Raw genomic sequence first — 15,611 nt, 5'->3', positions numbered from 1 at the left:
GTATTACTGCTAGCCCTCTATGATTCACTCATTCAAACCCTGTTCCTAATAAACCCAGCGCCTGGGCTCATGAGGCGGTGATAACAGGCTGTGATGTATCTGCAATAACTGATTAGAGGTTATTGGGTAAGCCACAGCAAGGGGTGTTTTAAACCAGGATAAGCATTCACAGGAGGTTCTCCAAGGAATGTCTTTTTACAGCTCCTTAGGCACACTATTAACCCTTTGGCCCCCACTGAAAAATAAAAAAATAAAACACTACGCAAATACGTGTTCCACAGTATAAATTGCGACGTCTTTCAATTCAAATTTTTGTTAACGCTTTTTACTGCTAAATTGCATTCAAATATTGGTGTCCTAAAAGAAGACACTTGAATTTTAGAAACAGTAGCTGCAGGATTTTTATTAATTTTTTATAACATTAGTGTGCGTAGCATCTTCAATTTCAAAAAGGTTTCTATTTACTGTCATCAATATTGTGTGAGGCATCATCCTGTTTCCAGCTGCCTCTGTAAAGCATTACTGTATCTTTGCTGTATTGCAGTAACATACTGCTATTGATTGCTTTGATGTATTTACTCTCATATCATTGGCCATAAATCCCTGGGGAATACATTTCTCAACTTTAACCTGCCTGAGAACGAGAGTTTATCTTTGGACTGTTATAGTTTGTGCCTCGCTTTCTGTTTCCCATACACCTCCAGAATGAACTGGATTCACTATGACACTAAGAAATTTCCTTTCTCCTGGTGACCACTATTGAGGAAAAGTTGAGATGTGAAAATACAAATTTTAAAATATGTTGAAAATGTATTGCTGTGATATGGACACATAAGGGCAGCAGTGTGGAGTAGTGGTTAGGGCTCTGGACTCTTGACCGGAGGGTCGTGGGTTCAATCCCAGGTGGAGGACACTGCTGCTGTACCCTTGAGCAAGGTACTGTACCTAGATTGCTACAGTAAAAATCCAACTGTATAAATGGGTAACTGTATGTAAAAATAATGTGATATCCTGTAACAATTGTAAGTCGCCCTGGGTAAGGGCGTCTGCTAAGAAAGAAATAATAATAATAATGGATGACACAAAGATACAGCAAGGTAAAGTGCTGTAAAACTTCAAGACTATTGCACGCTTAAAAATATTAGGCGACAGGCTACAGCCTATTTTCAGCACATTGCAACATTATTGCAAATGCCAGAATAATCTTGCATAAGCTTGTTTGTTGCATTCCTGTGGGATATCCCAGAAGTCAGGAATCCGAAGCATAACTGCTAATATTACTGTAGCTGTCTGTGTTTCTTTCAGGTGTGTCTTCAAGCCCGAGGGACGAATTCAGTTGCTGTCCGACTTCACAGAGCACATCCCGATCACCAGAATATAGGATACTGCCTATGACTTGAGACACCACATAGTTGTCTTTCTGAAATGTTACTGAAAGACAGACTCATAAATGACACATTATACAGCAGTGTAATTGACAGCCTCTATAGGGATCCTGAGTGGGTATGTCCTATGATATAATGACTCCCTACTAAATTGATAAACACAACGTCATAAAGGCTTTACTTTTTAAACCTCCAGACACTGACTGAAACTGACACCAACCCGAGCTTTCATAGGGCCTGTCTACCATTTCAATGAAACTGACACAGAAATAATAATAATAAAAATAATAATAGAGACTCATACCTGATCGTATATTATTCATCTAAAAAACTTTGTCTTTCTTTTAAAATTATTAAATCAAACCATTAGAAATGTTTTGTTTGAATACATTTTGTTTTCATTTGTAAATTACTGGTCTCCGCTTCAGTTTCTTAAACTCAGACTCCCAGTGTTACTCCCAGCTCCCAGTCAGAGATTCTGCTGTTGGCCAGTCCTACTGTACCTCCAAAGCTATGTTTAAAACAATCATTGCATAATTTCTCCTACTGAGACTGATTTTAATTCCTCATACACTCCAGCCCTGGAGTTATAGCTGAATTACAAATGCACATTTTATTTTAGTTTAAAACAACAGAGTTGCTCTTTCTCACCAGAATCTTGAGCAGCCAGAAGCGTGATTTGTAGTAGCAGGTCTTGGTGGGGTTGATGAGGAAGAGGAGCATGAACCCGTAGAGGATGAGGGGGTTGGCGTGCATGGGCACCTCCGTGTACCTCCCATAGAGACAAGACAGGATGCTCATGCACCACAGCACCCCCAGGAACCCTGCAATCTGGGAGAAGACAACAGCATCAGCACAACACGTTCAGCACACAGGGGTTACCGTGTTAAATAACAGCCTGCAGAGTTTACAAGAAACGCTGCCTTTGCTGTGTCTGTAGCACACGTTACATTTGTCGACTTTTGAAATTTCTAATGATGTATGGGTCAGGTATCAATTGAACAATACATTTACTCGAAAGCATTTGCTAAAATCTATTCTAAGGATGGCATTGTATCCCGATCACACTCCGTCCTGTAACAATGCTGGTTTTCTGTTCCCACGATACGCCACTCATTTCAATCACAGCACCAGCATAGTTTTGCAGGAGGGAGCCTGAACTGGATTCATTTTGCTGTTAGAAGAAAAAAAATCCCTAGTTTATTTTCCTATGATGTGTGAATAGAAAATAACAAAACATTGGGGAATATGTTGAAAAAAAAGAAAAGTTTCTTGTAAACCCAGCAGAGGGTTCTGTAACCCTAATTGCAGATCTGTCAAAATGACTGTGTACAGATGGAATCACGTGCATATAACTCAACAGCATCATTCCACACATGGACCAATACAAATCAAAACAGAGGTTTAATTGAAATGAGTCTGATCTTCATCTTTGTGATTTATGATAAAGTTACGTCTAGGTGTGTAGGATGTCAATTACTATAGAAGAGATGTCATCTGGCTAGTTTGAGCAGCACGCTTTTTCTCCCCCAAACTGCACTTGATAATATCTCTTATACAAGAAGAAAGATCGCCATGACCTACATCCACAGAATGTAAGATGGCCTCTATATACCCACAGATTGTGCTACACAATAATGTGCTTAAGAACGTCCACACCAAGTTGCATCAAAACTTGATAAGCTGGTTTCTAGATCTCTTGGCCAACCAAAAAAATTAAAAACCTGTGCTTGTTTGTGCAGCTTGAGAGGTTGGATAGCTATTGGTCATTAAATCCGTTAAGACTGCCTGTATTCTAAATATCTCGGTATCCCTGAACAGATAATGGTCGCCTCATTTGATTTAGAAGAGCAGTATCCCATTCAAGGCTCTTAATAGGTTTGAATGGAATGCAAGTCTTTGGTAAAAGCCAAAATGTTAATAAACTGTGATTAACACCTGCCATTATTTAATGAGCACATACTGAAGCCGTGTCCTCATGCAATCTTGTTAAACCTTCCCTTTTTTAATGTCTTTGCTACTATAAGGTCAGCTAATAGCTTTAGTAAACTAGTTTTATGTTAGTCTGGTAATATTTATATAATTTTTATAGGACTCTTTAAAAGCTGGTCATTGGTATTGCTCTTTTTTTTCCAACCAAAAACTTTAGACAGCTCTCATATATACTGTAGTTGAGAGTTGTATAGTTGTAGGTGATTGGGGAGGTGCAGGTCAGGTGTTTAAATAATGAAGTAGCTCTGTACTAAAGTAAACTCTTCAGCACTGCTGTTAGTCCTGACCTCGAAGAGATGCTGGTGGGAGAGGTTATTTCGAGGGTTCAGCTCAAAGATCAGTACATGGTTGACTCCGGCCTGCCTCCAGCCGTATGTGTTGATCCCCAACAAGAAGAGAAACTCGATGAGCAGGAAGCCACCGCGGTAAATACGGATCAACGGCCACACCGTCTTGTTCTCATACAGAAACACACCTGTAGGGGGCGAGAGAGAGAGAGAGAGACACAAACTCATACACTACCGAAACACACCTCCAGGGGGCAAGAGAGAGACAGGGACAGACACACACTCATACACTACCGAAACACCTGCAGGGGGCAAGAGAGAGACACACACTCATACATTACCGAAACACACCTACAGAATTGATCTGTCCTTCTCTTTTTTTCTTATGAGCTTACATACCTGATAGTATGACAGTAATGTTTAGCACGATGAATACGCCACAAAACAGCCCAACTCTGAAGGTGGTCCAAGCTGGCGCAGGCTAGAGAGAGAGAGAGAGAGACACACACACACACACACAAACAGACGTTATCAACCTTCTGGTGGCCAAATAGTGCGTCACAGAGAGTCTTTCCAAAATGTGTACATTTACTGGTCTTTATTGTTTTCTGAAGCAGAATCCAGGATAATTAAGCAGCAATCAATGCAAGTCATGTGGAGGACTGACCATTCATTAGCAGTGTGATACTCACCTGTGCAGCTCCCAGAGGGGGCACTCTCAGCCTCTTCATGGCTTTCTGCCGGTCTCCTCCCTCCAGCTCCGTGGTGACCAGAGCCTAGGGGAACAAACAGAGCCATCATTAGTGTTCCACATTACATCTTCTAAAGAGGGGGCAGTGACAGTGCTGCTGGTGCTAATAAGAGGTGAGAATTTGGGCTCAAAGAAGCCTGGTTAGCACTCCTTTAAGGGGGGTTAATTGATCATTATGTTGCTGGAGAGAGGTAAGAAATGCATGTTAAAGCCTGGGTCACCAAAGCTCCCTTTTATTTCTGTATGTGTTTTGGATTCGTGAGGGGGTTGACTCTCCCGTGGATTCCCGCAGTGTGCTGAGCGCCCGCACCTCTGTCTCAGAGATGAGCTGGTTGATCTTCTTGCATGTGTAGAATGGTGCCACCTCCACGTGAGCCACTCTCCAGTCTGCCCCGCGCTGAGTCTCCAGGATCTTGTCATGCTTCTTCAGGATCTTTCTGAAGCCAGTGAAGTTCAGATTCTGAGGGACAAACTCTCATTATCACCTTGCAAATTACTTTTAAAAAACATTCTTTCATTTCAAAATGAAACCCAATAAGTATGAGCGAGAGGAACCATGTATGCCCGTCCGGCCGGTTCCTAGCCGCTGATTTACCACCAGTCCCTGCAGTACATATAAAAGCATGAACACAGTATGTATGCATAAGAAGTGACACAGTAAGGACAGATGCCTCCATATATCCCCGGATTCCAACACACTAGACAACTTATGTCCCTGCCAGGTTTCAGCACAATTGGATAAGCGCTTCTCTAGATATATTTATACATGTATGTGTAATTTGAAGTGCAGTGTTAAGTTTGGTTATAGTTTTTCCATATTTAGGAAGGATGCCACTTTTTCAGCACATGTTGAAAATATCAGTGTTGTGGTGTTTCCTATAACATCTCATCAGTAGAACAAAAAACCTTACTGTTTTGAGTAAGCAACTAAATGTTCAGTTTCTTTAGGGACACCTGATTAATTTGAATTTAAAATTGAACATGCTTTAGTGATGAAAAACCAGAAGAAACTGAGTGAAGCAGAAAAGCATTTGGGCTAGTGCCTTCATCTGTGTTATTGAAACTAGAAGAAACTGAGTCATGAAGACAAGCATTTCAGCTAGTGCCTTCGTCAGTGTTATTGAAACTTGAAGAAACCGAGTCAAGCAAACAAAGGTTTTGACAAGTGTCTTCATCAGTGTTGTTAAGGTGAAACTAGAAGAGACTGAGTCAAGCAGACAAAGGTTTCCTAAAACGTAATTTCAAAGAAATTGAAATTGAATACAGTTACGTACCAAATATGCACTGTCTTTATACCTGAGAAACCTAAGTTACATGACCTCAATATGGAAGTCATTAAATCAGAGGTCAATGCCAAGGTCAGAAACATATTTATCATCAACCCTGCAAATATGAAGCCACTAGCTCAAATGGTCTCCGAAATACAAGACTTTGCCAGTGGGGCAGCAGCAGCTTTGTAAAATGACTGCCACAGTACAGTTCATTTTTCATGCATGATTATTATTATTTATTTCTTAGCTACCCACGATCACACTTAACCAAGATAATTCCCTCATGGCAATGTGTAATTAATCAATCCTGTTTAATAACAGAACACATGGACAAACTTGAGAATAATGGTTTACTCAGTTTAGTGAAATCACCTTTAAACGTAATGAGATATTTTAATGTAGCATATTAGAGAGCAATAAACTTAACAAGTAGGTAGGCAACAAACACACCACCTCCTCAAAAATACAACCATAAATAAATAAATAAATAAATAAAAGGGAGTTTTTGTGAATAAAAACAGTGTCCCAGTGGGGCATAATTTAAAGTGAATGGTATATCTAATAGAATTGTTTAACACTGACGAAGGCACTAGCGGAAACCTGTGTGTGCTTGACTCAGTATCTTCAATAACACTGATGAAGGCACTAGAGCCCAAACTCTTGTCTGCTTGACTCAGTCTCTTCTGGTTTCAATAACACTGATGAAGGCACTGGAGCCCAAACGCTTGCCTGCTTGACTCAGTTTCTTTCAGTTTCTCCCACCTGGTAGTTCTGCAGCAGGATGAGGCTGAGGTAGAACTCGCTGAAGGCTAGCTGCAGGTCCTTGATGTTCCTGTATTTGACCCTCTCCTCGTGTGACAGGTGAAAGACGGTCTTGCGGCGGCGGCGCAGTCCTGGAGCATTGCTGCTCTCCCGCTGGGCGTCCAGGGAGGACTGCAGCTCATTCTGGAGGGTAGCGAACCTGCGCTGGGCCTCGGCTAGCTTCTCTGAGAGGAGGAGAGAGGGAGCGGGGTGAGCCATTCCATTAATTACAGGGACGGGTCAAAGAGATGTGCATTTAACACAACTGACAGATAATAGACAGGTGGTGCCATACGTGCCCAGATTGTGAAACTTTCAATATCATGCTCTAAAATGTACAAGGTTCATCACAACGTCAATCGAATAAGATGCTCTACTGGAATCTCCTTCTACCCCCAGATTCTGATACTCTCAAGCCACATTCCATTACCACTGCATAATCTGTTCGGGTATGTGGATGCCCAGAGAGGAATAATAAAAGGTTACCACTATGTTCCTTTGCTTTGAAAAGGGCATTGTCTGATAACAGGATGGTAAAGCACAGAAACGCAGCTCCAGGACTGTCTGCAGAACTTTCTGTATGATATACAGTGCCGTGAAAAAGTAATTGTCTGATTTTCTGCATTTTTGCATATTTTTGACACTGAATGTTATCAGATCTTCAACCAAAACCTAATATTACATAAAAGGGACCCTGAGTGAACAAATAAGATACATATTTCATTTATTTATTAAAGAAAGTTATGCAACACCCAATGCCCCCGTGTGAAAAAGTAAATCGCCCCCTTAGACTCAATAACTGGTTACGCCACCTTTAGCAGCGATAACTACAACCAAACACTTCCTGTTGTTATTGATTAGTCTCTCACAGCGCCGTGGAGGAATTTTGGCCCACTCCTCCATGCAGAACTGCTTCAACTCGGTGACATTTGTGGGTTTGAGCATGAACTGCTCGTTTCAGGTCCTGCCACAACATCTCAATGGGGTTTAGGTCTGGACTTTGACTAGGCCATTTCAAAACTTTAAATTTCTTGTTCTTCATCCATTCTGATGTAGACTTGCTTGTGTGTTTCGGATCATTGTCTTGCTGCATGACTCAGCTGCGCTTCAGCTTCAGCTCATGGACAGATGGCCTGACATTCTTCTGTAGAATTCTCTGATACAGAGGAGAATTCATGGTTCCTTCAATGATGGCAAGGCGTCCAGGTCCTGATGCAGCAAAGCATCCCCAAACCATGACACTACAACCACCGTGCTTGACCGTTGGTATGAGGTTCTTACTGTGGAATGCAGTGTTTGGTTTTCGCCAGACATAACAGGGCCCATGTTGGCCAAAAAGTGCCACTTTTGACTCGTCTGTCCATAGAACATTGTTCCAGAACTCTTGAGGATCATTCAGGTGCTTTTTGGCAAACTTGAGCACACAAGCATTCATGTTCTTCTTAGTGAGTAATGGTTTCCGCCTTGCTACTCTGCCATGAATCCCATTTTTGCCCAGTGTCTTTCTGATAGTGGAGTCATGAACACCGAGAGAGGCCTGCAGATCCCTGGATGTTGTTCTTCGGTGCTTTGTGACTTCCTGGACGATTTTACACCTTGCTCTTGGAGAGATTTTGGCAGGACGGCCACTCCTGGGAAGATTCACTACTGTCCCAAACTTTCTCCATTTGGACAATATGGCTCTGAATGTGGTTCGGTGGAGCCCCAGAGCCTTAGCAATGGCTTTGTAACCCTTTCCAGACTGATAGGTATCAACAACTTTTTTCTGGAGGTCTTCAGGAATTTCTTTTGTTCGTGGCATGATGTGCCTCTAGAACCTGTGTGCTGACAACTTCACTCTGATGGTAAGGGCCAAAGTTAGTCAGATTTATATTGGGCAGGGCTGGCCCAAATCAGGCCTGGTTGTTAACCAAAGTACTCAAACAGCTGACCCTAATTATCCCTTTAATTGGGTTGAGTTAACTAGGGGGGGGCAATAACTTTTTTGATTACCTTGCACACCAAACAAATGAAAGAAGCACCAAACTTTGGTGTCATTTTTTTCTCTCAGACTCCCTCTATATACTACTACAACCCACAAAAAAATCTGACCAAATAAAATGTGAAAAATGTGCAAAAATGCAGAAAATCAGACAGGGGTCAAATACTTTTTCACGGCACTAATGTGCCTTGATGATCTGAGAACCTGCGTTTCAAAGAGCTTAAGGGAGTGGAAAGGGGATTAGGCTCAACACACACATAGACGAAAGGTTGTTTATGTGCGTGTGAGTGATCAGGGTTAATGAACCTGTGACAGAAACATTAAATCTCTCAGGACAGCCTCCCCTCTTCCCAATGACACATTCCTGGCACACACACTGTACAACTCAACACAACTCAGAGCTGCGGCTGGCGAGCAGTGCAAGTATCCCAAAATACATAATGGAGATAGCAAGGGGCATTGCATGACAAACCACCCAAAAAATATTGCCTTGAATGTCATGAGTGAAAGATTGATTAAAAGGGGTTCAAAATTTTGACACCTCTATAACTTTTTTCTTCTGATACATATACAAAACTTTGCCATGAGCAATCTGTTTCACAAGTAATGTGGTACCTCAAACTTATGCATTTTCTAGTCTCATCCAGTATGCCTTGGTAAGAAAATGGATAATATTTGGGGTACCACTTCACTTTTTTTTTTTTTTTTTTTTTTAAAAGACGAGATGATTACAATATCTGTTAAGGGAAACCATGGCCCATAATGGAGTTGACTGCAATTAAATGGCCAGTAAAACGTCTGACCCCTAGTCATTCATCATTCCTAAAAAATGTAAATGTTTTGGTACCACTGCACCTTTCCACACAGTGACCACAACTATACTACACAGTTTACACATGTACATATTTAAAGTAAATTTAGCTAATAAAATGATAATCCCTACAGCTTTGTGCACTTCCATTAGCTATGCAGGTCTCAAATGTGCAGTTCTGAAATAAACATGTGTTATAACAAACATGGATTTTCATTTTAAAACATGATGTGTTCAGTTATCTTTAAGTTCAAGGAAGTTTCAATTTTCTCTGCCTTTTATTACAGGAAATATGTTATGCTTGACTTACTGGGTGATTTCACCTCAGCAGTGTGTCATAGCATGTTACTGGCTGAAAGCATGTCAGTCAAAAGGAGAAGTAGATAACTGGATAATGACAGGGAAAAAAAAGCCTGAAGGGGTGGGGCAATTTCACTCTCCAGATGAAGTGACCGAGCAAGTGCAACATGATCTGAAAGCATGGCTTGCAAACAGAGATTTCTTTAAATCTACTGTAGTACCAGATATCTTGTTTTAAAATAAAAGGTTTACACAATAGCATGTGTTTCTTTCAGAACTGTACATTTGAGACACATATAACGACTGGTACAGCAGGTAAGATTTATGGAATGATTTTGTTAGCTATGACCACTTTAATGTGGAGCATCTCTACATGATCCTAGTGATAATAACTTGTGCTAAAGAATGTCCTTACCAAATCTGGAGTGGATAAGCAGAAAGAAATGTTTTTTTGTTTTTTTTTAATCTTCGGTTACGACACCATCATTTAAAAGCCGTTTCTACTTTACCTCCACAGACTGGCTCACTGAAACCTACCTGAATAGAAGGTGTTGATTTTGGCAAGCTCTTTTTCACAAGTCTGGAAAAACTTCTCCTCAAACTTGGCGTAGTAGCGTTTAACTGTGTCATCGTCTGTGACTGCAGAGAGAAGAGAGGAGAGGAAGCTTTACTACACCCGGAAGTCATATCCTCAGGACTGGCTCATCATTAACATCTACTCAGCACTGCTGACTGCTCTTCATCTCCTCGGGGAGATTACCAGGAAATATATTCACAGCAGGGTGTTCCCAATGAAGAAGCGACTGTCATCTTTCACAGCACTGCTGTACGGCACATGATTCTGCAGACACACCGAGACCCACAGAACTGCACAGAGAGACACCTGGGGACCAAACAGCTATGTGTAGGGCCTACAATGTTCTGTGATAGTTGACAATCCTGAACTTGAAAAAGCATGCTCACACTACACTTAAAAAGAAAGTTGTCCAAAGTTAGGATATATTCTAGGACACACACCAAAATACAAAACTTTTATGAAGAGTATAAAGGGAATTTAAATAAAACAAACAATAAATTATATACAGTAGGATCAGTATACTTGAAAATAATTTTCAGACAGCACTTACTCTACAATGTCAAATATTATTTTGGATAAACCTAAAAAAAATTACAATTTTAAAAGGTATTAATAACAGAGTACTGAATTTATTTTAATTAAATTATTTGCCACAGGGGGTGCTGTATGCCATTAACTTCCATTTAGTTGCATTAACCAGCATCTGTAGAAGACAGCTAGCTCTTCCTGCACTAACAGGTTAGTCGTGTCCAGCATAGACAGCATGCTGACCTTGGAACTGTGACTAAGCCTTGCACCCTTTATTATGCCAACAAGAGCAATGCTCTCAATATCAGCTGTGCATTCTTTTAAAAACACCATTTCAAAACACACACATCCTTGCCAGGGCTGTGAGTGCAAAATTCAACTACAGTATTGGCAACATTAAAGAATAATCCTCATGCCCTACTGTACCTGCACTGTTTGTACAGCTAAACATGGAATACGGACTTAAAAGGCAGATAGACATGTTCCTCCATATAATTGTGATACTCTCCATAACTACAAATATTGCAGTCTGATTTTATAACAATCGGACAAGTACATCTCTTGATATATAACATGGAAGTGTACATACAGACGTACGTTTAGAATTTGTCATGATGAAGGAGGAAAATGACATACCTCCAAACGACCTTCAGGGAATGGAAACAAACTGGAAAGCTAATAGCGTCTACTTCCTAATGAAGTACTGAATTTAGCAAACAATCAAAAGGGCACTTTAAAGCAAAACAAGTACAACAGGAGAGCTAAGCTGCAAGCTAAAACATGCACTGGTTCATAGTCCAGAACCATTACTAGATCTAGGGCTATTTTGACCATGTCTGACATATTTTGTTCAAGATCCATCTACACTGGGTATATCTGGTGGTTCGGTGTCAGTTTTACTGCCCTAGTAGTAGAGTTCACTTTGAGTACCAGCTCCTTGAACTTCAGTAACTTATTGTAAAAATGCACACAATTAGTTCCCAACCTTATCTCAAATCCATCTCAGCCTTGACATCTCGGCTGCTTATCCCAAGACCCTCTCAGCCTTGATCTCTCAGCCGCCTATCTCAAGACCCTCTCAGCCTCAATCTCTCAGCCGCTTATCTCAAGACCCTCTCAGCAGCCTATCCCAAGACCCTCTCAGTCGCTTACCTCAAGGCCCACTCAGCCTCGATCTCTCAGCTGCCTATCTCAAGACCCACTCAGCCTCGATCTCTCAGCCGCTTATCTCAAGACCCTCTCAGCCTCGATCTCTCAGCCGCCTATCTCAAGACCCACTCAGCCTCGATCTCTCAGCCGCTTATCTCAAGACCCTCTCAGCCTCGATCTCTCAGCTGCCTATCTCAAGACCTACTCAGCCTCGATCTTTCAGCCGCCTATCTCAAGACCCACTCAGCCTCGATCTCTCAGCCGCTTATCTCAAGACCCTCTCAGCCTCGATCTCTCAGCTGCTAGGGGTACTGATCAATCGCAGGGTCAGCTGACAACATTGTTTGATTTTTGCACATGTAAAATCTGGCCCGGTTCACACAGTGTGTACTCATAAGAGAAAACTAAGTATTTGATGTTATAAATGTTATCAACCAGGTTTGAATCTCACTAAATGTCAAGCTTTGAAAGCTATCTCCAAACGCATTTCATCTGTGAAATAAATACCAAACTGTAACATTTCAAATAAAGCAAGCTCTGATTCAATACTCTTTAAATGGAATGGCGATTTTCCGTTCTAATAAGAATAGCCCAAGGCTTCTGCCAGTCAATCATCTTGTTTTTTTTTTTTTACCTATAATGCAGTGCAACAAATGCAGGTTATTAGTTTTCAAGGCCAATGTATTATCTTAATTAGGGAAGAGCTCTGCTGAAGAATAAAGGCCAGCTGCTGATGGAGTCTAAAGAATTTAGAGATTTAAAATGTAAAAACACAACAAAAAACCTGACCTTGTCTTTATTTTATAAAAACCTCTCTAAATCTTAACACTTCTAATGTATTGCAGCATAGTCATTGTCCAACATTCATTTTATGCCATTACATAGGTCTTCAACAATGAACGTGATCATCTTCAGTATTGATTATTGATTATTGAAACAGGGCTCTACAGAACGCTAACTTTTGTTCTTAGGTGCACATCTGAGATATATAACTTAGTTAAATGTAGACACACATTTGAAAAATTGAGGCTCACATTTAAAAAATAAATAACACACACAATTTTACAAAAATGCATATTACAGTACCATTATTTAATGTTGAACCTCTCTCTCTCTCTCTCTCTCTCTCTCTCTCTCTCTCTCTCTCTCTCTCTCTCTCTCTCTCTCTCTCTCTCTCTCTCTCTCTCTCTCTCTCTCTCTCTCTCTCTCTCTCTCTCTCTCTCTCTCTCTCTCTCTCTCTCTCTCTCTCTCTCTCTCTCTCTCTCTCTCTCTCTCTCTCTCTATATATCCCCTCTTTTTTTTAACATAGCACTTGTGGAATTTTATACTTTTGCATGAACAAATAAATATTAGTTTATTCCACAAGTAGGCTTGTGACAATAACCGTGATCATTTTCAGTATTGTTTATAAACCACCCTTAACAACATTGATAATTTGGTATACCTGAAATGTACTTTGGAATATATCAGGGGCACACAACTCTGTCACTCAAGGTCCAGTCTCCTCCAGGTTTATAGGGATCACTAAATACAGAGCTGATTAAGACCTGGAAGGAGGTTAAATTGGTTCAATTAGAAGTTTAAATGACTGCCTCTCTAGCCTCTCCTGTCTGGTTTAGGTAGCCATGTGTCTTAAGCTGAGGGAACACGAAGCCACTTGGTGGCTTGGAACTTGGTTTCCAGACTCTATTTCAGGCCACTGCATGGCACACCAGGGGAGACTTGGGGTTGGATACAGCAAAGTTGCCTAAAACTAGGTCTCCCGGTCTGTTGGAACCAGGTTTCAAGCCACTGTTCCTGAAAAAGTGGCTTTGTGTTTCCTCAGCTTTAAGGTTTGTATCAAATGCAATTCTCTTGGTTTGTTCACTGATGATGAACAAAGTCACGTTACTAATCCAGGAATAGTGACTTTCTGACATTACTGCACATCAGTTATGACCTTTACTTTCATATGGCTAGACTAATTTACTGCAATTATCCATATATTGAGTGGTGTAGAACTGTGAGCTGTGCTTGGATTAGTTTCCTGTTGTACATGATTGTATTGAGTTTTCAAGCACCACACAACCCAGGCTGTGATTCTTCATTTTTAAAATAAATTGCTATTGCTACAGGAATTTTGAGAAATCCAACTGTAGCAATTCACTTGCTCCATAAAGTGGGTGTAAGTTTCACCCACCTGTCCCTTTTATTAGGGTCAGTAGCCTGGCCAGGTTAAAACTCAATTTCCCATAGTTCCCATATCAACCTCTGTTCATCCTCTCCCCCCATTGGCTCATTCAGATATCCACTCCTCCAATCTCAGAGCTCCTTGGAAGCCAAAACCTGTTTAAAGCTGGCTGGCTAGGCGACTTATAATTGGACATATTAAAGTTGTAAGGAAACTAAGAAGAAAATTCAATATGCTGCGTTTGTTTAGTTGGCCAGTAGCGTGTAAACATCTAAAACAGGTCACTGCATATGAAGTGTGTCCCAAATATCTATAAAAAGATTCACAGGGAAAAGGAGGGCAGCTGCTCGGCTCCCACAGCGTCTGGTTTTCAGCTGAGATATGCAGTAGCAGTCTCCGTTGGGAAGGGCAGGGTTTCTGCTTCACTTCAGCCTTTTACTTGCATCAAAACACAAACTGGAATATTTAGTAAACTGCGGAACTGTGGGTCTCTCTGACAACACCCAGGGATTGTGTTATTTTGTCAAAAATTAAAGGAGTTTTAAAAAGGCTTTTAAAAGCATGTTAACCCTCATTGGCACAACAACACTCTCTTCATGCTCTGCTCTTTTTATTTTGCTCTCCTTGTCTTAGTGAAAGCCAGTTGTTCTGCTGCCTGTATGAAACTATGTTAGTTCAAGTGGGGTCACAGATAATGTTGCTGTTAATTAGAGGCAAGGCAATGGGGTTTTATGGGGAACCAGACTCTGATCTCCACCCTGCTGAGAGAGAGAGAGAGAGAGAGAGAGAGAGAGAGAGAGAGAGAGAGAGAGAGAGAGAGAGAGGCGAGAGATAGAGGAGAGCGATAGAGAGATAGAGAAGAGAGATAGAGAGATAAAGACGAGAGAGATAGAGAGGAGATAGAGACGAGAGAGATAGAGAGATAGAGACAAGAGAGATGGAGACGAGAGAGCTAGAGAGGAGAGAGAGAATGCCACCACACAATTCAAAACTATGGGCTATTTATGCTTGGAAGAGGCTAACATCTTCCTACCTATATTGCTTAAGCTTAAAATGGCTGTTCTCTTCTCAAGCTTTGGGCAAACATTGCAGTGGACTCGCCTTCCAGTGAAAACCGACAGATATAATTGGAACATGTTCAATTGCACTTCTATCCCAATTGTATCCCAAATGCTACAGAGCTATACACGATCTACAGTGGATTACCTTTTTTGAAAACCCTTTTGGCTCAAAACAGTATGATAGACAATTAGTCCTCTTGGCAATGTAGGAACAAATAATATGAACAGGGAGCTTTGCTGCAAGGAGATTAAGATCAAAAGCAAGCAGCACACCCACTGCCTGACTGCACATACTAAACAACTGAAGTAGATCACTTTGACCAACATCCACAGTACATATACAACTAAGTGTGACATGCATATGGACAGGTACCTCCTTACCATACATTCCTATATTCTGATACTCTTTTTCTTAAGTAAAACTGTAGTGTGATATACAGTAGGTATCAACGCCTCCACTGCATACAAAGCATTTGCGAAAAAGTTCCAGCAGCAAGCTTTAAAACTAGACTGAATTTGCTTTGGTGCCATAGCTCTTCTGAGTCCA

The 15,611-nt window shown here is 41.0% G+C and overlaps 1 protein-coding gene across 1 annotated transcript in view; it reads right to left on the bottom strand.

The window, feature by feature from the left end:
- Nucleotides 1-15,611, bottom strand: part of xpr1a (xenotropic and polytropic retrovirus receptor 1a) — a 128,457-nt gene that overhangs the window by 32,965 nt on the left and 79,881 nt on the right. Inside the window, exons 3-9 of the mRNA XM_034013268.3 lie at nucleotides 10,117-10,218; nucleotides 6,449-6,672; nucleotides 4,726-4,875; nucleotides 4,357-4,440; nucleotides 4,064-4,145; nucleotides 3,665-3,852; nucleotides 2,037-2,216 (exon numbers count right to left, since the gene is read on the bottom strand). Coding sequence (XP_033869159.1) covers nucleotides 2,037-2,216; nucleotides 3,665-3,852; nucleotides 4,064-4,145; nucleotides 4,357-4,440; nucleotides 4,726-4,875; nucleotides 6,449-6,672; nucleotides 10,117-10,218 — 1,010 coding nt within the window. The remainder of the gene's footprint in view (nucleotides 1-2,036; nucleotides 2,217-3,664; nucleotides 3,853-4,063; nucleotides 4,146-4,356; nucleotides 4,441-4,725; nucleotides 4,876-6,448; nucleotides 6,673-10,116; nucleotides 10,219-15,611) is intronic.

This window comes from Acipenser ruthenus, chromosome 10, assembly GCF_902713425.1.
Source record: "Acipenser ruthenus chromosome 10, fAciRut3.2 maternal haplotype, whole genome shotgun sequence".
NCBI lineage: Eukaryota > Metazoa > Chordata > Actinopteri > Acipenseriformes > Acipenseridae > Acipenser > Acipenser ruthenus.
This window is presented reverse-complemented; position numbering and strand designations above follow the sequence as displayed.